This window comes from Trachymyrmex cornetzi, unplaced genomic scaffold (genome assembly GCF_001594075.2).
Source record: "Trachymyrmex cornetzi isolate Tcor2-1 unplaced genomic scaffold, Tcor1.1 scaffold320, whole genome shotgun sequence".
Lineage (NCBI taxonomy): Eukaryota > Metazoa > Arthropoda > Insecta > Hymenoptera > Formicidae > Trachymyrmex > Trachymyrmex cornetzi.
In genome coordinates, this window is record NW_017297898.1 from 1,646,062 (window position 1) to 1,673,594 (window position 27,533).

Here is a 27,533-nt window from a genome sequence, read left to right on the forward strand (position 1 = left end):
TATCCTGCTGGCGGCTTCGAAAATTTATGACTTTTACATATTCATTTTTCTGGCCGATTGCACAGGCGGCATCAACTAACGAAGAAATCGTTTGAATCTTTGCTTGAATTTTTGCAACTTTATATTAAACTACTCGAATCTATTTTGCAAAACGAAATTAATTCTGAATATACGATTTTGACTTACATCGATGCATATCCAATATACTGAAATATGGTTTTGATATACATAAAAGCGTTTAACACAGCTTTTTATAATGAAACGGATCAATTAATAGCAAAAATTTGAAAAATATTTGAGAATTTTATAATAGTATTATATTAATTAAATATTATTATAGATAATATTATAATAGTATTAAACATATTACAAGAATAACATTTGCCGCCTTTTATCAGACAAATACATAACTTTGTGTAATCCCATGAAAAATTTTATTTTGGCAATAACACTGCCTAAAATGTATTTGATTTTCGCTTTTGGCACGTCAGACGTCATACTGAAGTTAACGACACGTGTAAGAACTCTGCACAGACATCTAATACTTCTCCCTAAGGAATAAAAACTCTAGAAGGGAAGAAGAGGAAGAGACAGAGAAAGAAGCGGTTTTATATATATGTATATTGTATAAGTCGCAACGAGTCGAAACCTGATGGAAGGTTTCTTCCTGTTTAAATTTGCACGAGTTACTAGCAGGAACGTCCTGTCTACCTTTTCTTGGCTCGGTCGTGCCTCCTGGAAATTTGTCACGCATAATAAAAGATTATGCCCGATATAAAGAACGAGAATGTTACGCAATTTCGTGAAATTACTGTTCTCAGCAATCTTACGATCCTCGCTCAATATTTCCTCGTTTGTCTAGCCTAGTGCAGTGTCTTTCTTTAACATTACATTTACATTCTATTTTATGGAAGCCTCCTTTCTGTATTATTTCCGTGTTATCGTAATGTAGGATAAGCATAACCTAGTATAATACAATTGGATAAAATAAGATAGAACAACGACGCATTAAATTTTGGGATCAAAGAGTCCCATGCGAGAGCATGCATAAAATATTACGCGGTGCATTTTCTATCCATGAAATATACAGCATGTTTTGCAGCGGTACAGTTGCATATTTAAAAACGTATTAGAGACGATTAAAAATGTTATAGGAAAAGGGTTCTTGCTTTCAAGTTTTATACTCTCAATAAAGTTAGATAGTTTGTTTTTTTTTTTCGATAAAGAAACTTTTCATCGCAATACTTTCTTAATATGCGGTGGATGTATTTTACGCGAAATGACTCGCGCGCTGGAATCTCAGCGAAACTTTTATCCGAGAAAATAAATACCGATTTCAATTATCTGAAAATGTTATCGTACTTCGCGACGTATTGAAAATTTGACTCGGGTACTGCTTTGCAAAAAAATATCGGCATTTTCTTCTTTCATATTATAAAATTTTGCAATTTCTATTATCTGAAGTTACTTCGTCGGCGTCGGAAAGACGTTCGTCGCTTAGCATTTCAGGTCGCGGCGAGCAGTTTGCAAAATAGTATCAACATTAATGTTTCCTGAAATTATGTCTTCGCATAATATTTGCATACTATCACGGAAACGCAGTCTTAGTAATGTTATTCGGTCGCGAGCTTGCATCTTAAAATGTTTCCGGTAATTCTTGTATGTCTTCGGTCTATTTAGTTCGCATGAGGTCACCGCGTGTTTATTGCGTTCGAAGAAGCTGCGAAATCAAAATTTATTTCTCGCGAATTGTATAGGAGGACGCCTCTGGTAAGTTCTCGCCATAACTTTACGAATAACTTTGCGAGTATCTTGTGAGAAATTGCGTGGGAACACTATTGACAAGAAGCAGTCGTTAACCTGTAACTCTCTAACGAACTCTTCCGTGTCATTGTACCGTTTCCCAATTACATTACTACATTTGCGATTTGACTTTAATTCTATATTATCATGCAATTGCATTTAAAACTTGGTTTTTAAAAAATGAAATGGTCAAATAAAAGATCGTGTTTCAAGCGGGGAATTTTTCCCGAAAAACAGATAAAAACATGCAATTTTTTTTACTATTCAAGTACGGAAAATTAATACTTTTTATTTCGTTATTATTTACATCTATTTGCGTTGATGCAATAACGAGATTGTTCATCAAATATGGTAATCTTTAAAAAAATATTTTAGAGAAATGCGATAACAACCTAGGCTTGTATTTTTCATAAAAACGATTGGTTCACTATCGTATCTTCTATGGAATTAATTTTTATCTTACTTTTAATAGTATATTTTTTAATGGAAATTGCGAAATAAATTATTTGTTGGGAAAATTAATTTTTAATGAAAATTATTGATTTCATTATTATATTATTTTCATTAGAAAAAATGGAATAATAATGTTTGAGTGGAATTATTTTTTAATTATATTGTTGTTTAAATTTTTGAAATAAATTTTTTCTTAAGATTAAGAGAAGTCTTTTTATAGCAATTTAAAAAAATACTGCTTTTTTTACATTGCTGGGAAAAAATCAGAAAAAAATTCCTTCTTTGCGAAAAATTGCTATTTTTGTTATGTAAATTACCTAATTTTTAATGTTCTCCATCATATTAATATGATCCAGAGTTTTTCTATTACGCCAATTGCTCTTCGTTTACTACAATTACATCCAACTTCATGTATGTGCGAAAAATCATGGTCGGACTGATTTCTTTACTCCAAGAAAAGAAACCGTCTCAACCATTCTAAGAGAGTGGAAAAATTAGTATTTGTTCGCAGCAATTTATCACTCTTGCATGACTTTCTTCGCAAACACAAAGAAATGCCTAGTCGAAATAGAAATTGTATGTATTACATTAATGTTGTAAAATCGATATTCTTAGATGTAATATTTAAATGAAGATAACATTTCATTGTTGTCGTTTTCAGATAATCGTGTAATAGTAATTGCGATTATTTTGATTGGAACTCTGAGAGTAGCTTAGAAGAGGAGAGCGATTATAAATTAATGTATGTGTTAAAGAGTCATTAGTTCTTACAATAGAATTGCGAGTCAAGATAAGCTTTTAAAAAATTTGTGATTCTTTTCACTCTAAAGACTTTACATGATTCGTTTTAATACTCGTTACAAAATGTATAAACTTTTTATTTAAATTAGATATAAGCTCACGAGCAACTCTTGTATTTTATAGTATTATTGAAATGAGACAGCTCGTATTAGCGTTGGAATTAATATTGAGCTAATTTTTATGTTTACATTTGAGATAGTATATCATTTGAGAAGAGGATTATTTATTATTAAACAAATTGTTTTAGGAACAAATGCAATTCTAATTATTAGTCTAAAAACTAATTTAGGTTAATACAGTTATTAAGTTTTTTTCTTAAGAATTTTGCTTATTAACAATTATCAAGAGACATGCATACGTTTTATATTATTTGAAAAATACATTAATTTTATTTTTTATTTATTTTTGTTTGCTTTTTATTTTCCTTACTCTTAACACATTATCTAATATTATTCTAATATTATTCTAATTTATATTGTAAAATAAGGTGATTTAATTTGGTGAAGTCACCATGATACAACGACATACTTTTCAATTTTCAATTTTATAACGTATATTTGCTGCTGTCACGCGAAAAACCGTGATCTAATAATAAATCACGGTTTCTGTGATAGCAGTAAATATAAGCCCGCTATAAAATTTTTTAATTTTGAAAAGTGGTTTATCAAAGTCACTCTTTTTATGAGATATTTTGATAATATTATTATTTACTTATCCATAATATATTCATTATAATTTTTTGAAGATAATATATTTTTTCTTAATATCTCTGACAGCACAAAAGTCTGAAAGATATAAAAATACCCAAATGTCTAAAAGATTTAGGAATATCTTTATAATGTCTTTTAGACTTTTGTGCTGTCTGAGATATAACATATTAACTTTATTTAACTTTAGTTAAATATACAATTATTTTTTTATGGAAAGAGAAGAAATTTGACAAACATAACGTGAATTTTTCCAATGAATTTTTCTACCCTTGGGAAAAGAACCGAAAAAGTCTACTGAAAAATGGAAAAAAATTCGATTTTTTTCGAGCCTTCAAAACTATAAGCCTGTTCGATCAAGCTCGATTATTGACGAAGATCAGTGAGCATAAATAGTTTTCCGATAGGCAAGGATGAATTATTTGACAAGCCTAATCACGGTAGTGGAACATCAGCAGCCGTTGCCGATTCCCGTCATCCTGATAGCTTGAAGTCAAGCTGCTTCTAACGCAGGTAAGAGAGGAAAGGGCCTCCAAATGTTCTCGCTCATAACGTCAATCTCAACAGCGTCTCACGTAATGGCCGCCTTCTTTCCTTCGCTGTTGCTTGACGGGTAACCCAGGCGGTGCGCGGTGAGTTGCTCCACCAGTGAGTGTCCGATGAATTGGCTTGGACAGGCTTACCTGACGGTCCGTCCTGGGTAGTCACACGACCACGCTTTGCCGTGTCGTTCTTTGTCGTGCCTGATGAACGGTCTCAGGCGGTGCCTAGCAAGCATCATTTAATTACGATGCCTGATGATCGGTTCAGGGCTAAGGTCCGTAAACAATCTATATTCATGACGTTATATTGGAATATTATGTTTCCTTATTAAATTCTCATTAAATTTTATTTTATAAATAACTTTTCTGCAGTAAAAGAGTTTCTGTAGTGATAGGTCTCTTTGTTAATAATGAATACTTTATGATATCTTATCTAAAATATATTCATTTTCTTATTACTAATCCGCTTTCGGTTCGCCTTCGCAGTGCATTCCGGCCAGCTGGATCCCCTACCCTTGTCCTTATTCCAACAAAGCCTTTATATATAATTTCTATTTTATAATTTTTATTTTCAATTACGAAAAGAACGGTTTTGTTAAAATATCTAAAAGCTAGATATAAATCCAATATATAGCTAAACTTTTAAATACTTTAGTAAAATTGTTTTTCCTGTGAACTGAAAAAATTATAAAATAGAAATTATAAAGATTTCCTAAAAAAATTGACTCAAAAACTTAAAGAATTTATAATTAAAAATAAAATCGATAAATGATTCTTTTCCTCATTCAAAAACCATTTCATTCCACTGAAGATATGATAATAAACCAATAATTTTTACTGAAAAATTTTCTTTGCCTATAAAATTTTTAGATACATGGAGAGAATTTTTTTTTAGAGTTTATCCTGAAAATATGATAATCGTAGGACAACATTATATTTCCAAGAATTTTAATGTTAATCTCTCTCATTCATTAATAAAGCTACAATAAAGTGTAAAAGAAGCTTGATTAATTTTACTGAAGTGCATGGTAAAAATTTTTTAAATATTATATTGTACCATAATTACCATATTTTCGGGGTAGGTAAATTTTAAAACAAAATTTCTTTCGTGTATCTTAGCAAAATCATTTTTTTATATTGATATGAAACTTTTAAATTATTAAATCTCAGAATAAAATTCCTTTCAAAAAATAATTAAGTTTCATTCAGAGAGAACAATGAAATTTTGTGGCGAACAATAGATTTAATTGTATCTCTCAGCGTTCACGAAAAGCTTTCTGTTTTCAATTAGTTCTAACACAGAGACTATTGGTGTTTCAGGTAAGAAAAAGTCGACAACGAATTGGTTAAAGAAGCTGTCATTAAGATTGAGGACTTTCAGTACAACTCATATAACGTTGTCGGTTTCAATCTAGCTGGGAATCGGATTGCACCATAGTAGTCTTCTTTCCTTCAGTAAGAAGCGTGCGACTCGATGGCTGCAATTTGCAGCGCGCATTCAAAGATACGGAGGCCATTTGCTCTGTTTACAACGAGAACCTCAGCTGCTGTCGCTCGTTTGCCTTTGTCGTAATTAGTAAGACGAGAAAGCGGATGTTCTTCGAACGAATGACTTTTGTTTAATGAATAATTATTCATTAATCCCCCGATCACCTTTTTTGCATCGATCAAATAAATTCAATCGTGAATTTCTATCTAAATCGAGTATCATCTCTCTATTTTGACGACGGGCTACGACATTTAGAGCGGTAGTTCTTCCGTTTTTTCCGAAAGCTTCTCCGGAGGGTGAACAAGCCATCGACACTTACGTCGATTCTTGAGTCTGCATAAGCCGTTATCGATAGCCGTTACGGGCGATGGGATCGGGTTTGGTTTGCAACCACGGTAACCAAGGACGGAATTTTACATGAAGTAGGAATGCGCGTCCCATTTGCCTCGGGCGTCCCACCGTGTGTTCCGTTCTACTACCGTGCAACCGCTGCTTTCTCATGTTTAATTCAAAATTTGGACGTTGGTCGCGCAGTTGATATGCTTTGACGATTCCCGTCTGACTAAGTCCGTGTTCTTCTCCTTTTTCTCTCTTCCGTACGTATGCCACATTCGTTCCATCTGTTCTTCGCGAGATCTTCCTGTTCTTTCTTCTTTCTATTGTCGTATGACTGTCCAAAAGGCAAAGATTTCTGAGCGATTTCGATTTGTAACTTCATGCGTGAATTCAAGTTATCTTTCGATGGAAATTTTTTTATTCTATAATGGAATTTTTTCGTATTTGCTAAGATAGGCAAAGTGTATGGTAAACTCGGGTATGATGGCCATAGTTTTTTAAAATGCAAAAAACATACATTTATTCTTGTTACTTTTTAACAATATTTGGGATATTACTTTCACTGAAGCTTAAAGTAACAAACACTATCGAAATTAAAGAGAAAATACTTAACACAACTTTAATTTTATCAAAATATTACAAAGTATGCATTGGCCATCTTATCTGATTTTTAGGGAAAAGATGGCCATTAAGAAATATAGCCATAGTATTTATAAATAAATAGTGAAAATAAAAGTATTAATTATAGGTCGCATTGCAATTTACGTACCTTTATTCTGTATGTAATGTTGATTATGGCAGCTTAACTGTAATTTATTAGACATTATAACAGTTTTTAGCAGACACGTGCAAAACTTTGCAGATAGTCGAAAGAAAAAATATTAGATAATATTTATAATATTGTTATTTTGAACACAGTGTACTCATATAAACTACTGTAAATATTGATTATCTTTAAGAATTACTATAAAAATGCACTATTTATCAATTATTGGAGAAATTATGGCTTATGGCTATCTTTTCCGTATGGCCATAATACCCTAGTTTACCCTACCCAAATTCCTCGATGTACATATACATATAACTTGTGGTAAATCAAAACTTGTGATTTTTCTTTATTAAAACGAAGTCCATATCAGCTTAAGGGGTTATAGGACCTTTGCATACGAAAGAAAATACTTCCAGTAAAATACTTACTATTATTTGAGGACTAAAAGAATATATAAAAATTTTTTTATAAATTAAATCTTTAGAGATTTTGTGAGGAAATAATGCATAAAAAGTTGCAAAAAAGAAATTTTATTAAAAATGTAACTTTTAAATACTCTAAAAAAATATAGGTATAGATTGAACATTTTGCAGCGTTTATAATAACTTTTATTGTTGTTGATATCACCTACTATATATTAGATGGATTTAACACCATCCAATATGGTGAGAATTATATAAATACCGCATGATGTTAAATTTGCACCCATATTTTTTTAGAGTATTGTACAAATAATTTTAAAAACGTTGATTTTTTTGTTTTGCCACGATATCTTATAAACGGAAATAAATATCAATAAGCTTTTTTTAAGCGCATTTTAAAGATATGTACATATTCATGAAGGTTCCAAGGAAACTTTTTTCTGAGTTTGAATTAATAAATTAATTGAATTAACATCACGTTTTTTCTGAAAAAAATTTGGTTTTTTGTTGATATTTCCAAGAAAAGTTTTTTAATTTATGTTAAAAGTTCATCATGGAAATATCATTTATATCAAGTAATCGAGGAATTTACTATTTATGAAGAAAATATTGTTGAAATTAAAAAATATCTTGGTTTAATTTTTGCCAAATTGTGAATAAAAAAATAACATTAAAAAAAATTATTTATAATTCTTGATAAAATTACTTTTTTGTAACATTTTATGCATCATTTTCTCATAAAATTTGTAAAGATTGCGTTTATACAAAGGTTTTCTGTATGTACCTTTAGTTGAATCATCAGCGAATATTTTATTGAAAATGTCTTTCTGTGCGAAAGGATCTTACAACTTCTATAACACCTTAATATAAATTTAATGCACTTAATTTTACAATCAAATTCCGCTGATATTATCTATAAATCCCATAAATTAATAAAAATTTTCTGGAATGGCGTTTCAATAAATTTATTTTTTGCCGATAATCTGTTTTTACGTCTGAATTAAAAATGAAGTTGTATAATCGTTTAAATATCGTGAAATGTGAGTAGAGGAATTTAGACGATAGAATTTATATGAAATATACGATTTTGATGAATAGAACAGCTAAACAAATGTTTACAAGGATTGTTGAACCCGTCATTGGACCGCGATGAGATTCACATTTGAGAGAAACGATTGAATTTCACATTGCTTTCTGGATGGGAATCGATTAATTCTGACAAGAATTTCATTGTCACCGCTTTCTTTCTCTCCGTCGATTCGATCCACGGGAATATCCAATAATTGAAAAATAGATTCTGCTGTACGCGCGCTCTCGGATTCGCGTATGGTATCGAGAAGTGATTACGCGACTGAGAAGCGCGAGGGAGTGGAGAATAAAGGTACGTTAAGTGAATCGAAATCCGTGAAAAAGAAGAGAAACAGACGTGAGACGAGAAACAGCGAGAAAGAGGATGATGGTAAAAGTTTTAATTCGTAAAGTGCTTTAGCGTATCGTTAATTATAAGCAAACAGTGCTAGTACGATCTTGCAATTAAAACGGGAAATGCACGATGGATCCTATAAGCATCGTCACCGTCGTCGTCGCAATGTCGCGTCGGCTCGTTCATTACGAGCTTCAATCTCCGGTGTACGATGTTCACAGGGTCGTTAATAGCAGCGACTCCTCCTGTCGATCGTCAAGAAAAATCGTTGTGCACTGACAAAGACAGCCTGAGCGCCCGTCGGGATTCTTTTTACGAGTCAGCTTTTCCCACGTTGCGCCGCGAGCCGATGCTTTGTCTTCGTCAAAGAGCCAGTCCTGCGAAGGGAGCTTTAAAGTCGATGTACAGACTCGTGTCAGGTGGAAGTTTAACTCTCAGTTTGAGACTCTGCCAATTTACGGTCAATATTTCCCTAGCGAGAAAGTTGATATGATCTCTTCTCGCTGACTTTTATTATTATTATCATTATTATTATTATTATTACCGTTTAATTAAATACAATATAAAGTATAAACGATATATTTATCTAAATACAATGTAAACATATTATGTATAGAATCATCTCCGTTTCCACCGTTGTCTTAATCTTTCTGCTATGATATTTTATATAATAATACATACATATAGAATCTCTTTTTTATTCAACTATATTAAAATACAATTGGATGTTTTATTGCTATTTGTTAAAAATAAACTTTTTTGATTATCATTTTAATAAATTAAATTTTAATAGCTGCATCTGAAACACGATTCATGATTATACAAGTGTCAATTATAATTTTTACCGTAAGTAATGCGTACCAGCAGACATACGCCTAATGAACGAATATCGGAGATTTTATTTTAGATGTTTTTAATGACTTTTTTTTTCAATGTCATGGTATCGTTTTATAACGTAAATTTTAACTTAAAACGTATGCGCGTAGTTTAAGATAAACTCTAATTAAAATTTTAGTTGCAGCTTGTTTTGTTATCTATGTTCAATTCTTTCATATATTTAAATAATTATTTTTAAATAAAATTGTTGTATCGTTTTTATTGAAAATATTTTAATATTATTAAATATTTTTCTATGAAAATATTTAAATATTAAAATTTTAAACATTATCTTTCTTAAATTTCGTAAATTTGATATTCAAAAGTATTCACATGTGATTTCTATAAATATATTTTGTACATCATGTATCTTTTATATTTGATGTGTTAGATTCATGTCACCTTTCTAACTTAACAATTGCATATGTCAATTAAAAATGGAATATTATTTTGAGTGTTTTTAACACAATTGTTTCAATTAATCTATATATCTCAAAATTAATTTAACACATCTAAGAATTTTTTCATTCATATTATATACGAACAAAAATGTTTTATTAACATTTTCTTACGAGTTACTGCAACTACTCTTCTATGTACTCTACTTATTTTATATGTTAGTTTTAAATCATCCTTAAAGTCAAAATAACAAATATAAATGTAAAGTATTGTGTCAATTATTTAACATTACTAATTCATTAATAAATAACACAAGACGAATGAGTTACTTTAACTTAAAATTTAGAGTGGAACTCCTGAGACATGTAAAAAATGTTAAAATTAACATTTTCTTTTTTACTGTGTATATACAGTGGCTTGCAAAAGTTTCCGGCCAGTCACATTTTGTATTCTAATTTATAGAAAAAGCTTGATAAAATTTTAACCATTATCGGGTATCAGTACAAGATGTGCATAACGAAATCTTGTACTAATATCTAATAAGGATTAAAATTTTATCGGGCTTTTTTTTTATAAATTAGAGTATACAAAATGTTACTGGCCGGGAATTTTTGCACGCCACTAATATTTATATAATAATTTTATTGTATATCTAAATGTTATTCTATATAAAACACTGTAGCTTCTTTTTTTGAGATATTTAATAACTAAAAGTTTGAACAGAAAGAATACGTTACGCTTTATGAAAATGTATTGTAATTGATGAGGAATCTGAATTTTAAATTTAAATATATTTTATGAAACATTTTATATGGCAGCTTTTGATACTTGGACATTTTGATATATATCGAAATATATTGATGCTAGCCACACTTTTTTAATTGCGCGTTGCGTAACAATTGATATGTACGGGAGAGATACATTGTTATAGAAAGGCAATTCGAGTGTCAATATCAAACAATTTATTGAGACTGATACATATAAAAATGTAAATGGCTTCGAATCACGAAACACGTGACTGCAAAAGCGTGTTGCACAACATTTTTGTTGTGCAATAGCTATTGTTATTTAGAAGTTTTATGCTGACTATTGGAAACTGTAAGGGCTTCTTTTGTCATTTTTCTTCAGAGAACAATTTATTATAAAAAATTTTGAAGTTATTTTATTAAAAATAAAATTTAAACTAATGATACTCTTCCTTGCAGGAAATTTTACAAAAATATCGAGGTTGATTTTTTATCATGTTACGATATAAAATTAAATCTTTTTTCATATGATGAATGAATGGCTGCATAAAAATAATAAATATACATGCGAGTCTAATATGCAATATTCTTAAAAGAATAACAATATCTATTAACGATGTCTTAAGTGTGGAACACTGTGACAAATATATGTTTTAGATACAACTGATAAATTTTAAAACTTAGTACAACATTTCGAGTAAATAAACACTAATAACGTCAGATATACTGCAGCATTAAATAAATTATTTTATTTATTTTACAAAAGATTATTTACAACATATATTATTGTTTATTTAAAAAAACCTATTTTTACTCCCGACTGTCAACCGCAGGTTGACAAAAGGAGTATGCATTTCACCGAGGTTAATTTGATTGTTATTCATATAAAAATATCTCTGTTTATTTATTTTATTATTTTATATCTGATTTTATTTTTTTATAACAAATAATTTACACTCTCATTATCATAACAAGTCAACGAGAAAGATAGTTACGAGACACTCTACAGAGAGTAGGTATCTTTACACACCAAATTATTTCTCGCAAATGAGTGAAAGTTTTATGCCCGTTTCTATTAATGTAGATTAACTTTAATCTCGGTTCAACTTACTCTTCATCTTTTTCTTATTTTTAAAACTAGAAAAAGATGAAGAGTTAGTTGAACCGAGATTAAAGTTAAACCGCATTGGTAGAAACGGGCATAAGTTAAGTTAATCAGTTTGTCTGTGTTTTAATCTAATTGGCGGTTCTAATATAAATCAAAGAATATAGTATATATATATATATGTGTGTGTGTGTGTGTGAATATATATATATACGTATATGTATATATACATTTATTTAAATGATTAAAGAGTTATATGTGAAAGATTACTAACATTACATCAAGAGTTTAACTCAAATACAGGATTGCAAAGGGTGTAATTTATTTTAATATCATTTCATTTCAGTACACCTTAGAAGGACTGGCCTCACAAGATTTTATACTGAACGATATTGCGCATCTTACGAAGAATATTTCTCAAAGTTCTTATTGACGCTCGCAGGTCGTTAGCGTCTGGAGGGTAATAAACAGTTCTTCTTTCATTTTATAGTAACTCCACGGATTTTCCGCCAGAGAGACCGGGGGATTCTCATAGATTCTGATTCTCCTGTGCTGCCGCTCGTGTCCAGTCGCTTCCTCTCTAAATAAATCGCCTATCCTTTCGCTGAAAATATATTTCCCGTAGGCAGCTGCCGTCGTTTGTTACTTCGAGGGCACGATTGAAACGCAAAGTTTCACATTGGACGTGGGATGGTGATATGGTGGGATGGCCCGAGGTAACTGGCCGGGAAAAGGGATGAGAGCGGGAGGGGTTGTGTAGGGGATTACATTTCGCATTCATGGAATTCCATCGAGGCCGCGTAAATCAAAAGTTCGGAGGCGTATATAAGCGCAGCGACGGGGAACGGAACAGAACGGAACGGTGTGCGGCGAAAATGCGCGAGCGGAACCGAGACCGAAGAAAGATCCGCGATTGTTTCCCTCTCCGTATTGCTTACGCATCATCACGTGTCCCGTTTTCTCTGCAATATCACCGTGACAGTTAGAATGCGTGGGGGGAAAATCGTGAATGGCGACAATGGTGTGATAACAGTGGACGACGTGTACTCACGCTATATGTATCGCCGACGAACACATTTCAGATGCGAGACAGATAGGGGAATTTTATTTGTTCCTCTGGGATTTAAGTTCTTAACTTGCCGATAGCGCCGGCTATCATGAGAAATGGCGTGAAAGTTTTCTATCTTACCTTTAATTGTACTGAAAAATTTCAAAACGTTTATTTGTTAGAAATATTCGTTGATTATAAAATAATATTTTTATTAATGTAATTATTCCACTAAAAGCTAATGTAATCTTTCCGAAGATCGGGAAAGGATCGTTTTACTTTAATCTTCGCCGGTTTTATTTACATTTCATTCATTTTGAAATTTATTTTAAGTTAAAAGTTTTTGCTCTTTAACATACACGAAAAGATGTTTCAAGCTAATAAGCAAAATTATGCGCTTAAATTTTTTCAATTCAAAGGAAAATTGCTTAAAAATAATTTTAAAATTAATTATTTCAAGTTTTAGCATAAATTTAGAAGTTTATAATTGATTATTTTTACTTTTATAATTGTTTATTGCTGTTACAATACATATCATATTTTATAAGTTATACGTATCGTATTTTATGTATTTTTTTAAATTTTATTTCAGTATATTAAACTTATTTTAAACGATTTATAATTTGCATGAAATTTCAGAATAAAACTCTATTTGTAATTTTACATTTTAATTTTAATTTTTGATATGCGCTTATGTATATATTAATATGCATATATTTTATACACTCATACATTTTGATTTTTTTAGTATTTTTTATATTATACAAATTTTATTACATAAATGATTATCTATCCTGAATTCTGATACGGATTATAAATCATCTAAAATGGACTTTATTTTATAATGTATTAAATTATTTATATTTTTGTAGATTCTAACTAAAATATAGAAATAATATATCTTTTTTTAGCAATGTATATTTTGGTAAATATATTATTTCTTTATTCATTAAAGAGAAGTAATTTCGGGATCTAAGTTTATCACAGTACCGTAATTATAAATTGTATTCGTAAAACAATTATATTTGTAAAACAAACAGTCAATCTCATGCTTCAAGATAATTTAACATTGGTAAATAACCCGTATTAATAATCCGTACATTTAATTGATTTGAATCCCAAACGAGAATCCAATTTAATTAATATCAGTATAATCAGCGTCGGTTAATTATATCTTGCTGCACTTCTCGGAGTGAAGTGCACTCTACGTTTTCATTTCGTCGACGATGAATTATATGGGAGGAACTTTCCCAGGCGATTAATTAAACACTGCCTTGCGATATTAATTTTCAATGAATTTTTAATTACACATCGTAATAGCTGCAACTCGTCATGCAAAAGTAGGTAACGCTATTCTCTGGCATCCAATTTGTCAAGCTTTATATACTCTCCAAGTTCGTTTGTGGGACATCCGTTCCCGTTTTCAAAATAACTTTTTTGTGTCTGCTGCAGCATTGCGATCTTGTTTCGATTGTTGGATTTAGGTACTGGCGGAAGTATCGTTGAGAGGAAGGTAATGGTTTATCCTGAACATCCAAAGTAGACACGATAAAGTTCAAGTGCCATCTGACGAAAGTTTCGAGCTTCTCACAGGCGGCTTCGCTCGGGCGGCCGGGTCTCCCAATATAGAGGGGTGGATTAAAGGTGGATTGGCATGTGCATTACCACCTGCCACGCCTTCCCGCTTTTCCAGTTATACGATTTGTTCCCTCGCTGAATATCCTACCACGAGAAGAGGACCATCGACGTCTCATTGAATCAAACGCAATTGAAACTTAACTGAAAACTTTTCTCAGGGGAAGCGAACGACCTGCTATTTAACGATCGATATATAGCGGTTTATCAATCAGTGCAAGTACCAGGCGTGATTAGACATTTACTGAACTAAGTAAACTAAATTTCAATACTTCTATTTTGGTTGCAAAGACGTCCGCGATCCTGAAATGTCCTGAATATCTCTTTCAAAAGTTTCCATAACCATTTGATTCGTGGTATTCACGTATATACAGGATGTTTAGCGTAACGGTCCGCACGATTTTTTAGACACTTCCGACAATTAAAAAAAAGGGTTGAAAGGTGATTATCCACCTATTTCATGCGGGCTACATGTGATAAAAAAATTTTTTTTAATTATTTTTAAATAAAAAAAGTCAAGGTTATCTTGAATTTTTTAAATAACACCATTTTTTTCCATAATATTGTAGGGATCTTCAAGACGAATTCAACGCACTATCGAGATTGTAATAAAATCAATAAAACATCAATAAAAGTCTTATTGATGTTTTATTGATTTTATTACATAATATTTATCACAAATACTCATTAATAAAGGAATACTTATGTGAACTTATTAACTTATGTGAATAAATTTTATTGATTTTATTGAGAGATATTTAACCTTTATTGAGAGTTGGACTGGACATTATAGTGCGGAAAACTCGTTGACTCCTCGTGACAGAAAAAATCCATCGGAGATAAACCCGAAGAACGTGCCGGCCATCGGACTGGTCCATATGTATACTTATAACACGATTTCCAAAGATAATTTTGAATAAAAATAGTGTAATAGCTGCTACGTAGATTAATTTATTAAAAAAGAGCAGAACTTTGTGTTGCAGAAAGAGGCAAGCAATTTGAACATTTGCATGCATAAGTTACAATTTTTCTTCATTAATTTATGTTGATAATGCTGCAAATTTGATGTTAAATATCAATAAAATCAATAAAATTTAAGTATTCCTTTATTAATGTATTTGTGATAAAATTATGTAATAAAATCAATAAAACACCAATGAAAGTGATAATCTCGATAGTATGATGAATTCGTCTTGAAGATTCCTACAATATTATAGAAAACAAATTGTAAGGTGCTTTTAGAAAATTCAAAATGACCTTGACTTTTTTTATTAAAAGAAATTTTTTTTTACATTTTTTTATCGCATGTTGTAGCCCGCATGAAATAGATGTATAATCACCTTACAACCTTTTTTTTAATTGTCGAAAGTGTCTAAAAAATCGTGCGAACCGTTACGCTGAACACCCTGTATACTACGTATATATTATGCGCTTTCACTGAAATTTATTTACATCTGTAATATTGCGAACTGAATCGTGGAAATTCACATATTTTTCAATATTATTATCGCACATGAAAAAACAGTATTTTATTCAGGAAAAAGTATATCTATAGTATCGTTGAACTTTGATTTCTTTTTCTCTTTATATATTCTTCTTTCGTCATTAATCTTTCAGATCTATTCGCTCTCTTCCTGTTGAATATCACGTCTGCCTATCTCGTATTCCCTCACACAATATGCTTGTGAAATATGAAATTTGAGCACAGATCGCCAATGATTGTACGCACCGATGCATGCTCCGAGCATGCATAAACCTCACAATTAATTCGACACGAGCCGAATTTCCGTTTCCGCAAAACTCGGCCGCTCGACAATTGCTGCGACCACGACAGCACGTCGAAAATTGCTGTTGAATTATGGAACAATTAATATCGACACGTTATAACGTGGTTCATAATGTGGAAGCTCCCCCTTTCGACGAAGATTGCGCGGGGCTCCTGTTCTCCCCGCAAGGCAAGGTGGATTCGACCACAATAGCGTCAGTTATAGGTACGTTCTCCTTCGAGAATTTGTGGTCGTGCGCAAACGCGTAATTAGTTTAAACCAAGTAACGTGGTAATTAAGCCGGTTTAACTCCTTTATCACAAGGTGAAGCGGACGGCACTGTCTATGTTAGTCTCGTATCTTGGTTGTCCCTGTGGTTTTCCCAGTTTATCCGCTTCGTCATATTACGCACCTCGGTTTACAAGCGAGTAGCCTCGTGTGAAAAACTTGCACTAATTTTACGCAAGAGCTTCACAGCTAACGCAATTTTCTTTGTCCACATTCAGAATGTGTCTTACAAACAAATCTTGACGAATTAATTTGTCAACGGCGGATGTATAAGTACACCAGAGACAAGGAATAGATTCTTTGTTCAGGACTTCTGATGTGGATAGATTTGATTTTGATAGTGCAGGAATAAAACATAAGATTTGATCAACATTTGAACATATAATCGCGAATACAATATTCGTGGATTATACAATCTTTAAAAGTGCACAATCAGCCAAAACGTTTCCTCTATATAGTATTATTCTTCCCTTATTTCTAGAATTTTTCAAAACATCCCATTTTCTCTCGGTAGAAATTCAGTAGATTTTCGCCGCGCCGACGGCGAGATTTTTGTGAGGAAATCGGAAGATTCTCTTGCAGTATCGGAATTAACGGGGGAACAAAAGAGGCGAGGCGAGGCGAGCGCACGCGGCCGTGAAGCGCCAGTCGAAGCGAGAGCACGTCGAGAATAATACGTACAATGGTGCGCTTAGACGGCAGCAGGCAAGCAATTCTGGAGATTAAACCCGGCCATATCTGTAATTGACTTCCCAGCACATCCTTGGCTTTTCATTATTCAGTCTCGTGTTGAAGGAGCGAGCAAACCAGAGACTTTTCCAGCCTCTCGTCAACTTCCAAGAGCGTCGTTCTGCCGATTAGTACTTTTCTGCGCGAAGCGATGCCTTTGATCTTTATTTCACTGAACTATAATTCGCGACTATATGTTCTTGGCTTTTCATCATCCGCGGTTAATCGTGGCATTAACTAATTCTGTCTTTCTCTTCAATATTTGTACGATCCTTTGTTCGCAAACAGATAGTTGACAATTTGTAACGACGTGTTGTCAGGATAGCTCAGCCAGAATGGCCGCAAAGCTTGTAAAGGCTCAGCGCAAAGCGTTTGCGTAGCACGCCGTCTCCCACGAGGATTCATAAATTTTTATGAGAAGTTTTATGAGGGCTCCATATCAGGGCTACACATACGCGAGTACGCGGGGCCTACGTCGTCTCGTTTTCGCCGTTCTCGATATCCAGTGACACGTCGTTTAACAAAATTCACAAGCGGTGCGCACAGTGCACTGCACGGCGAGAAAGCATCGAATATCGATATTCTCTCGCGCTCGAGCAGCCGGCAGTCCCGTCCTTTGTCTCTCACTTGCCAAACCGATCTCTCGAGAAACACGCGTGTCGACAGCCAAGCGTCTAGTTTAAAGCCACCGTCGGTGTTTTTCCTGTGTTACAGGTGCCAGGAATGTCCTGTGGTGAAGCCTACATTCCTCTGCGGAAACGACAATCGCACGTACAGCTCGCCGTGCCGACTCGAGTACCACAACTGCATTCATCATACCTCCGTCCACATCGCCTGTAAAGGTTTTTGTCCGTGCAAAGGTAAGAGATACGTTTGTCGGTTTGTCTGTGTGCAAATCGGGTTTAAATCGAAACACTGATTCAATCTCAGACACTGTTTAAAGGATGTGTTCCACTTAATTCTCGTAACGCTCATGGAATCATTTTATCCTTATTATTTATCAAATATTAAGCAAGGATAAAACTGCTTGCGAGCACTGTGAGCGCCAAATGGAACACACCCAAAGATGTATCACCCGTCCTCGTAAGAAGTATAATATTGGAAATATTATTACTTATACTTTCTATACAAAATTAATATTAACATTTATACTTTCTATACAAAAATGAGTACTAATTGTAAAACTATATACATATGAAATAATTGTGTAAAGAATGTCATTTCTTTATTTTTATTACATTTTTATTTACTATAAATAAATAAACTGTATTTATAAAATGACAAATCTTTGCAGTATAATGAAACTTTACATAAATTATCTTGAATACTTAAATTAAAAAAAAAATAAAATTTTTTGTCATTATTTTTGAAGTTGAAATATTATAACAATAAAAAATAAATAGCAAACAGTGAATAAATTATAAAAATAATTTTATTCACACACAACTCTTTCATATATACCCCCCCCCCCTCCACACACACACGCGCGCGCGCGCGCGCGCGTTTTAATTTATTTTTATGTGGAAAATATAAATATTAATATAATTTCAATTTTATACCTTTTGCAGAAACTATACGAGTGATACATCCTTAAAGACAAGAGAGAACTCTAATAAGTTTCAAAAATAATTTTAAAATTGCGTATCATTGACATAGGCTATTCTTTGGCTATAAACATTTATACGATTTCTCTTTTTTTCTTATATTTTTTAATACCTTTCTTTTAGTACATTATTTTTAGTATTTCTAATTTTTTATAATATATATTATTAATTATTTCATATAGCGAGACAAATATATTTCTAATGAAATCTTTGTCTAAATTTTACATATTTATGGTTGATAAGAAAGAAGTAATATTTTTAATACGAATTAATTATTGTTTTCTGTAATTTATATAATTTACATTCTTGCGCAGAGAGAGAGAGAGAGAGAGAGAGAGAGAGAGAGAGTGTGTGTGTGTGTTTTACAGAATTATGTTCGTTTGGTTGGGGAATTATAATGTTTCTCAATCATCTTGTCTACGAACCGTGTGATGTTAGTCATAAAAAATTTGATTAAAATATAAAAACTTCATTTCATGGAAAATGCAATGTGATAAAAATGTACTTAAAGTGTATTTGTTCATCACAAAATTTAAAAAATATTAATGGATGGAGGAAGGGAGGGAGGGGGAAAGAAAGGGAGAGAGAAATATGTATAATATAAAGAAGACAAGGAAAACTATTCATTATTATAAAATTTTAATTTGTTTTCAATTTCTATTTATGTGCTTACCAGAGTTCTCTTTCAAAACAATATTAAATAAATGAATTTACGACATTATTCCCAGGCAAGAGAATTGGATATTGATAATCATAGACGGTTCGACTTTCGTTAGATCATCTTTAATATTTCGATGACTGAAAAATGTTATAAATTATAAAGTAGGGTCAATCTTGAATTCGTTACAGTTAAAGAGTCAAACCTCTTACATAAGTATCAAATGGCATATGCATATTACCGCTCGTACCGTTACAAAATTGTAGCTAAAACTTATTGAATTCTGTCTTTTGAACTATCTCCAATCTCTAAATTATTATTATAATTACCGTTCCATTTATTCATACGTTCTAGATTTTTTGAACACAATCATGTTACACAAAAAATCGTAAATTCTGTGCCAAGCATCCAAAATTTTATTCCTTTTTTTTTTAAATTGTAGGTAATTGTTGCGTTAAGTTAATGATGGAAGTCACTAATAACAATTATTTAAATAATAATTTTGTGACACAATTTAGATATACCTAATTAGGGGATCTAATCGAGTTTACAATTAGTTACATTTAAAAAATAGTTTACATCCAAAAATAATGTAGACTAGTAAAGTTCCGTTTTATTCCATCGAAATAAAATTAATATTTAAACATAATATTGTATGCAGTTTAACGGTCTTTAGAAAATGAGAGCGTATTATAGAAATTTTGTTACGTGTCAATTTTTACGATGACATACAGAGAGTCTAACCGAATCGTTAATCATGGAAGTGAGAGCATGTCGGTGATGATTTGTAAAAAGCGAGTCTCTCTACGAAATTTAACGCGCAAGATCAATTTGTAAGCATATTCATGTTGGAATATACGTATGTATTGTAAGTTTCACAATGGTGTGCCGCGTTTGCATCGCGCTCTGCGCCTCAACGACACGTGGACCTTCCATGAATATTCATAATTGGCGGTTAGAACAATAGTGCCGCTGTTGGGCATACAACGCGATGTACCGGGGCAAACGTTGAGCGAATCGTGAATCGTCGTGGAATTGGAGAACAGACAAGATCAGAACCGATTGAATTTGCGAATCGGTGATTCGTCATATGCTTTTAACATGTGTACACTATATACGGTATAGCGAGCAAAGAAGATGCATGACTTTATTTTGTCCACATAATTATTATCCGTTATTGTTCAATGGTAATAGATTTTTATGATTCGTTATGTAATGTGTAGCTTATAGATTGGAAATGTTTTCATGTAAAGTTAGACCATATTTTCGAAGTTTGATTATTTTTCAATAATTAATATTATGCAGTATAGATATAGCACTAATTAAAGCTTGTGGTCGTACAACTAAATAATAATATTGTATTATTTATTATATTATAGGTAAAATTGCTTTTCTATTGATTTAAATTTCTGACAGATATAAACTTTATATGATTGACATAAACAAAAAGTTAACAAAATACACTCACTATTTTTAAAAAACTCTGTTTTTGTAATAATTTCTTTTATTTTGTGTTATTTACGATTAATTTTCTTAGTAGATATGCATATATTCTAAATATATTTTAAAAACAGCATCTCGACTTGAATCTTTACTAGATAATGAAAAATTCAAATTGCGCTTTTTGTTTGCTACTACATGTATACATATACATATACAAGGAGTATCAGCATATTTTAAATTATAGAAAAGACAAGGATATTAATAACGAAAATATACGTATGTATTTTGAAGTAGTGTTTTCTTTATTGAAAATTTAAACCAGTTCTTCAATATTTATAAAATTGAATTTAGCAATTGTGGTATTTTAAAAGTAGACACATATACATATTTAAGGAATAAATATATATTTATAGCTGTGACACGTGTAGACAATTTTGATGCAGTTGTTACCTCATGAGAAAAATCTTTAAATGTAAAAATGTGAAGAAACACCACTAAAATATTTATAATGAATATTTGAATATTAACAATGAATATTGATGAATAATACAAGTGAAAAGGTCTACTTTTAAGATTTAAAGTCGTTGTTTTGAAAAATATTAAATATATTTTAACGTGTTTTATAAAACGTGTTTTAGAAAATATTAAATATACTTTAACGTAAATATTTTAACGTAACAAACTGGAATGGAGTACTTATTTTGTAGAAAATTTGTTTCGTGGAAGATTTAAAGCAATGTAGACAGTAATCTCTGGCTTGTAACGCTAATGTATAGCGAAGAGGAAAAAAACCTGGAAATTTTACTCAATGTTCGTTGATATTAATGAATATCAACGAGCGAAGTTCCAATCATCTAAATTTATCGGTTGGTGTACGAGTGGTAATTGAATTTTATGAAGTTGTATCGCTGTCGCTCGTGTTTTACCGGGAAAATCATAACGATCGTGATTGAGTGCACGTGCTAATTTCGAATGGTTTATTTGGCTATGGTTAATGAGTGACGATTGATTCGTAAATACGATTGATTCCAAAGGCGCGGTTGCATTTTTATCAGCCGTTTCGTAACGTCGCGCATATTGCTTTCATGTTTTAAACATTAATATGAAGCAATAAAAATGTTATCGCGTTCACGATCGAGCGGTTTACAACATACATGCAGAATATCGATTATCAGGTATGGTGACGTTAGGACTATCATGTTTGCGGTCGAATAATCCACTGGAGATTCAGTAAGCTTGATGAAAAATGACGTGCCGCTGCGCGAGATAAAATGTTTATGCAGAGATCAATCACGAAGTTCTCGGTTGACATATAAAATATTTGACGAATATGATGCACAATTTCGACAAGTAATCTATTCTGCAAAGACAAGAAATAAATAAAGACTCGAAAACGATACTGGCAATGAGTATCAAGTATGAAAACGGAGTACGGCAATGCTTGGGGAAAAATGACACTTTTTGCACGTGTATTTTCTTCTGTCTTACTAATTTTAGTAGTTGTATCTTTCTATTTTTTGCCGCTATATATGTCCCGCTTTTAAATCAGATCCTACCTTAAACACTCGGGCTCTGCGCCATAAAAATTTTCCTGTTTTTCTGGCGAAAGAATTATTGACGTTCTCCACTTGAAGTCAGCGTCTCTTCTCTCGCGTCTCGTTCGTGCCGTATTCGACGACAAACCCAGGGACTTCTGCGCGCACATCGCGCGGAAAAATCACTCCCGCCGTCGTGGATGGGCGAAAAGTGCCCTGCCGTTAAAAAGCGCAGTCGGCCTTTCGATTTCTGACGTGCAATTTGTCGGCAGTCACGCTCGAGTTGATTCGGGCTAACGAACCAAGTATTTTCGACGCGTTGCGCCGCGCCGGGACGAAATGTAATTTCGCCGCGACTTGCAATCAGCCTGTGCCGCGAGAAGAGTACATTAATCAGAGGTGAATTTTGCAGTTGCTGATCTGCGAATGTACTCGAAGAAGACGCAGATGCAAAGGAAGAAGATGCTTATGGGCAAGATGGGCCGTAACCACGACATCACCCTCACGCCTCGCGACTTCAATTACGATAATCATCACTACCAGTATCTTAAGTACACGAAACGTGGCAAGGTAAGTCATATATATTTGCTTCTTACGCTGCATTTCCGCTGCAAACGACGGGGAAAATATTGCGCGGTGTCCTTACATCGTAATTGAGTTTTCAGATGGAAATGCGTTTCTCCTCTCTTGTCGCATTATACATATATTTTCTTGCGTATACATAACGTACAACGCATAATGTGTCGTATAATGCATCAGAGTAATCTGCAAAAAAACTGCATCATTTTTATTAGTGCAGAAATTTTTATTGTGCAGAAAGTATATATATATATATACATGATTTTTAAAAATAAATTATATAAAAGAATGTATAATTTAAGTGGTTGATGAATAACAATGTGATATTTCATTTATTTCATTTTGTCTTCATTCATTAAAATAACTATTTCATTCGTCAGCTTCTCACTATGTATATGATTATTATATTCTCCATTGCATGACACTATTCTTAATTTTTACCTATTTTCTATATAGTATTAATTAATTTATTATTTAATCATATAAATGAACTTTTATTAATTTTAAATTCTAATGTAAAATTTATACGCAGGAAAGTAAACAAATATATATAATATATTACTTTTTTAAATATTAATTGAGCCGAGTTGAACGTTGAATCATAACGATGTTCTAATCTAACATTTCGAATGCTAATGTAAAGCTACTTTCTCGAGTTTTCAATTTAGAAAGCAAAAATCGATTATAAATTGATCAGTTGCTCTGCTAAAAATAAGAAATAAATTGTAATTACGTTACAATATTTAAACAACTGTGTAAACGTGATACGTGTATACATTTGTCTGTGATTATTTTATGAGTAATCAGATATCGTTTGAAATTTGTTCAGTATATTTTGTACGAAAATTTGACGTAGAAATTAAATTACCAGAAATAATCAAATAATAACGAATGTTGAAGTGATATTTTTTCAATAATTGATGTAAGAAACAATTCTACTTTCCATAAGATTGCATATCTATTATATATGGTAGGCAGATTATTTGTAATGTAAGCCGTGATTTATTCGCAAGATTGCAATTTTCAACCAGGCAATACGAAGGTATTTGCTTCGCCGTAGAACCCCATAAAAATGGATTACGGCAAACGCGCTATTTCAGAAGAAACATGAGTTCGTACTTTATGGCTTCGTGGTTTGTTCATTACTTTTAACTCTTTACAGATTTGTAAAGTAGGTTTCCCGTAGTATTACTGCAGCTCTTTTAAGTTTTTTTATACATACATATTTCCTACGCTGTCACAGTAGGCAGCATTATTTTGCAAAATTGTTTTATCTCTAGTAAATCGTTAGAATATGTTGGAATTAGAAAGTGTTAATTAAATTCAGCTAGCTAAAATTTATGGGTCGACTGAAATTTACGTCTGACTTCTGGATTCGTATACATTTATTTACTAAAGAATTTTGGAGAGGGCGGAATAGGTTGATTCCACCCTCCATAGCACAGAGTAGACAGAAGAGGATACAGATGTATTCGCTGTATTTTTGTTCGCGTTAAGAACAAAGAGTCTACATATCACGTTTACGGTAGTAAAACGAGGTGGCGTCCTCCCTCTGTATAAATCACGTGGAGCTGCGTTTCCCTAGGTCGCGCCTTCACAATATACTCTCTCACTCGTCGGCGATTATATCGATCCGATCTCAAGAAAGTACTACTTTCGGCGTTCAAAATTACAAGGTCGCGGGATGTATTAAGCAAGAATTCGTTCGATGAGACTCTGTTCTTATCAATAGAAGAGAATTCCGAAAATTGGCAATTACAAATTCAATTCATTTGTCATAGCACTCGAATTCCACTTCACGTTAACTCGAGAAAAAAATTACAATCAAGTTGAAGATATTTTGCATCTAAAAGCGTAAAAAAAACATCACGCTCTGTGTCACAAAGATAATTTAACTTTTGCTTTGCGCTCACAGCTCTCTTAAAAAAAGATTAAATAATAAATTCTACATTTTTTCTAAAAGTGTAGAATTAAGGGGCAGTATGTACGTACGTATATAAGTAGACTAAAAACAGAAATTTTTCGTAGGAATTCTTTTCGAGATTTTTGGAGAGTTGTACGATGCAATCAAACTTTTTTAATTTAAAAGTAGAAAGTTACGTACATTGCAATGTTTGTAAAAACAATTCTATTGCCATTGTGTTCAAACAAATTAAAATAAAACATGTAGAAAATATTATAACTAAATAAAAATATACATATACTTTTAAAGAAGATAAGGTTTGATTATACGTTTCGTAAATAGTTTCCCAAAAAATGAAGGAGGTAAAATTGCCGGATTTTGGTCTAAAGTCTAAACCATGGAATCCCTCTCTTGTGCACGTTTTCTTGCATTTTTTGATGTGCTAAATTATTTGCAAACTTTTATTTCGAACTGATCTAATGGGAGTATGTTAAAAATCGCAAAGTAGCATAATTTCGTCAAAATCTGATATTTGAGTGCAATTTTATAATATTTTCCGATCAATTTAGCTTGAAATTAACGTTTGCAAATAATTCAACATATTAAAGAAAATAAAAAAAACATGCGTTAGAAAGATTCCATTTTTTTAATCAAAATTGACCTATTTTATTCATTGTTCAGGATATTTAGTAAAATAACCAATTTTAGTTTAAGCGATGGAACCTTTTTTAAGTTTTTTTTTTCATATTTTTTGATGTGCTGAATCATTTGTAAATATTAATTTCAAGTTAAACTGATGGAAAAATATCGAAAATTGCAATCAAAGATGAAATTTCAAAATTATGCTACTTTTAATGCGATTTTCAACATGTTTCCATCAGATCAGTTTGAAATAAACGTCTGCAAATGATGATGAGAATATCAAACGATACGAGAAAATATATATACATAAGAAAAATTAATTTAGGCCAAAATCCGATAATTTTATTCATCCTCCTTTCTGAAAAACCTTTTCCTGAAAAACCCTTTGTTTCGTCTATTCTCTACACTCTTTTAACATGGTTTGACATTTGAGTTCTCAATTATAAAACTACGCTAAAATTTTTCGAACAATTTGTTTCTTTTCTCTTTTTATATTTTTTTACAAAATGCACTAATGTTGCGTCAGGAACCGAATTTTTTTTGTGTTGCGTGCTTTTCCCGTTTACAAATAAAAAAGAATAAATCTAAATTTGATTTCGATTTTCTCTTGTTCCATTTCCTTGTTTCGTTCCTGCATTTTATACAAGCTAACACAAAACTGCATACTATTGCTGCAGTATTGTTGCTTCAAAATTGATTCGTTTTATTCAAAATTTTTTGGTCGGCGCGTTTTATTGATATCGGCACATAAAAGTGCAACTTTCCACATCGCTGATATACATACATTTGAAGAGAACTTTCCGATACACGAGACTCGTTTTTTTATTGACGTTAGAACGTACAATTACTTAACAAGCTGTTTTTAGTACAGAACACTTATCTTTCGCTCGGTGAGAAACACTTATGCGTGTCACATTTAGTATTATTCACCTTCTTTACGCGCTTCCCATTCTCGGAGATCTTATGATCTCCCTGGGGGAATTTATAAACGCGGCCGCTTGTGCTAAAAAGCAACGTTCAATATTGTAGCTTCCATCGCCTGCAGCTCGTGTTGTATCCTTCATCCTGTTACTCGTGCATTACCGTTTCTATCCCGTTCAACAATAAATACAGGATGTATCTTAAACATAAGTTTAAGCTCTGTGTGCAGGACACACAACGAGGAAAATTCTAGTATGTACTCTTGTATATACTAAAAAAGAAAATCGCCGAGTGTAATTTTAAATAAATTTTTAACTAAGTGTATATATAATTTTACACAAGCCATTAGTTGAGCTTTAGTTTGTTTGAGTAATAAAAACGTAGTATAAAAGAGTCATCATTTTCGATTATTTTCTTAATATTTCTAAAATGTTGGAAAGTTATAAACATGCAATATTTCAAGAATTTCATTAAACTCACAACATCGATATGAAGTTTACAGTTATTGCTCTTTGATGAACGGCAACAATCAATTTTTGTGATGTTTGATGATAAAATATTCAATTTGGATAGTTTTAAACAATTACTGTTTTAAAATTGTCTCGTCTCGATAAAATTTTAAGGAGCATTTCGCATTAAATTGAATTCCACAGTTCCGATGTTCGTTTCAGAAGGACATGAGATTTATATAGATAGTATATATATTTGGCGACGCGGGGTTTGCGTTTCGATGGGACAAATATGATCCCGTGACGTTTTCTAAAACGATTTCCATGTTTTGTCGGCGGGTATCAACGTCATGTGGAGGCAGAACCGCGCGAAACGTGGGGCGCGAGAATTTTCCGAAAGCTTGTGACAAATCGATCAGATCGAACGCGATCCGATTGATTGGCACATTATTTTAATGGCGG

At 32.1% G+C, this 27,533-nt stretch overlaps 1 protein-coding gene across 1 annotated transcript in view; it reads left to right on the plus strand.

The window, feature by feature from the left end:
• Positions 1–27,533, plus strand: part of Cow (Proteoglycan Cow) — a 152,204-nt gene that overhangs the window by 103,560 nt on the left and 21,111 nt on the right. The window contains exons 5-6 of the mRNA XM_018509899.1: positions 18,052–18,197; positions 22,990–23,147. Coding sequence (XP_018365401.1) covers positions 18,052–18,197; positions 22,990–23,147 — 304 coding nt within the window. The remainder of the gene's footprint in view (positions 1–18,051; positions 18,198–22,989; positions 23,148–27,533) is intronic.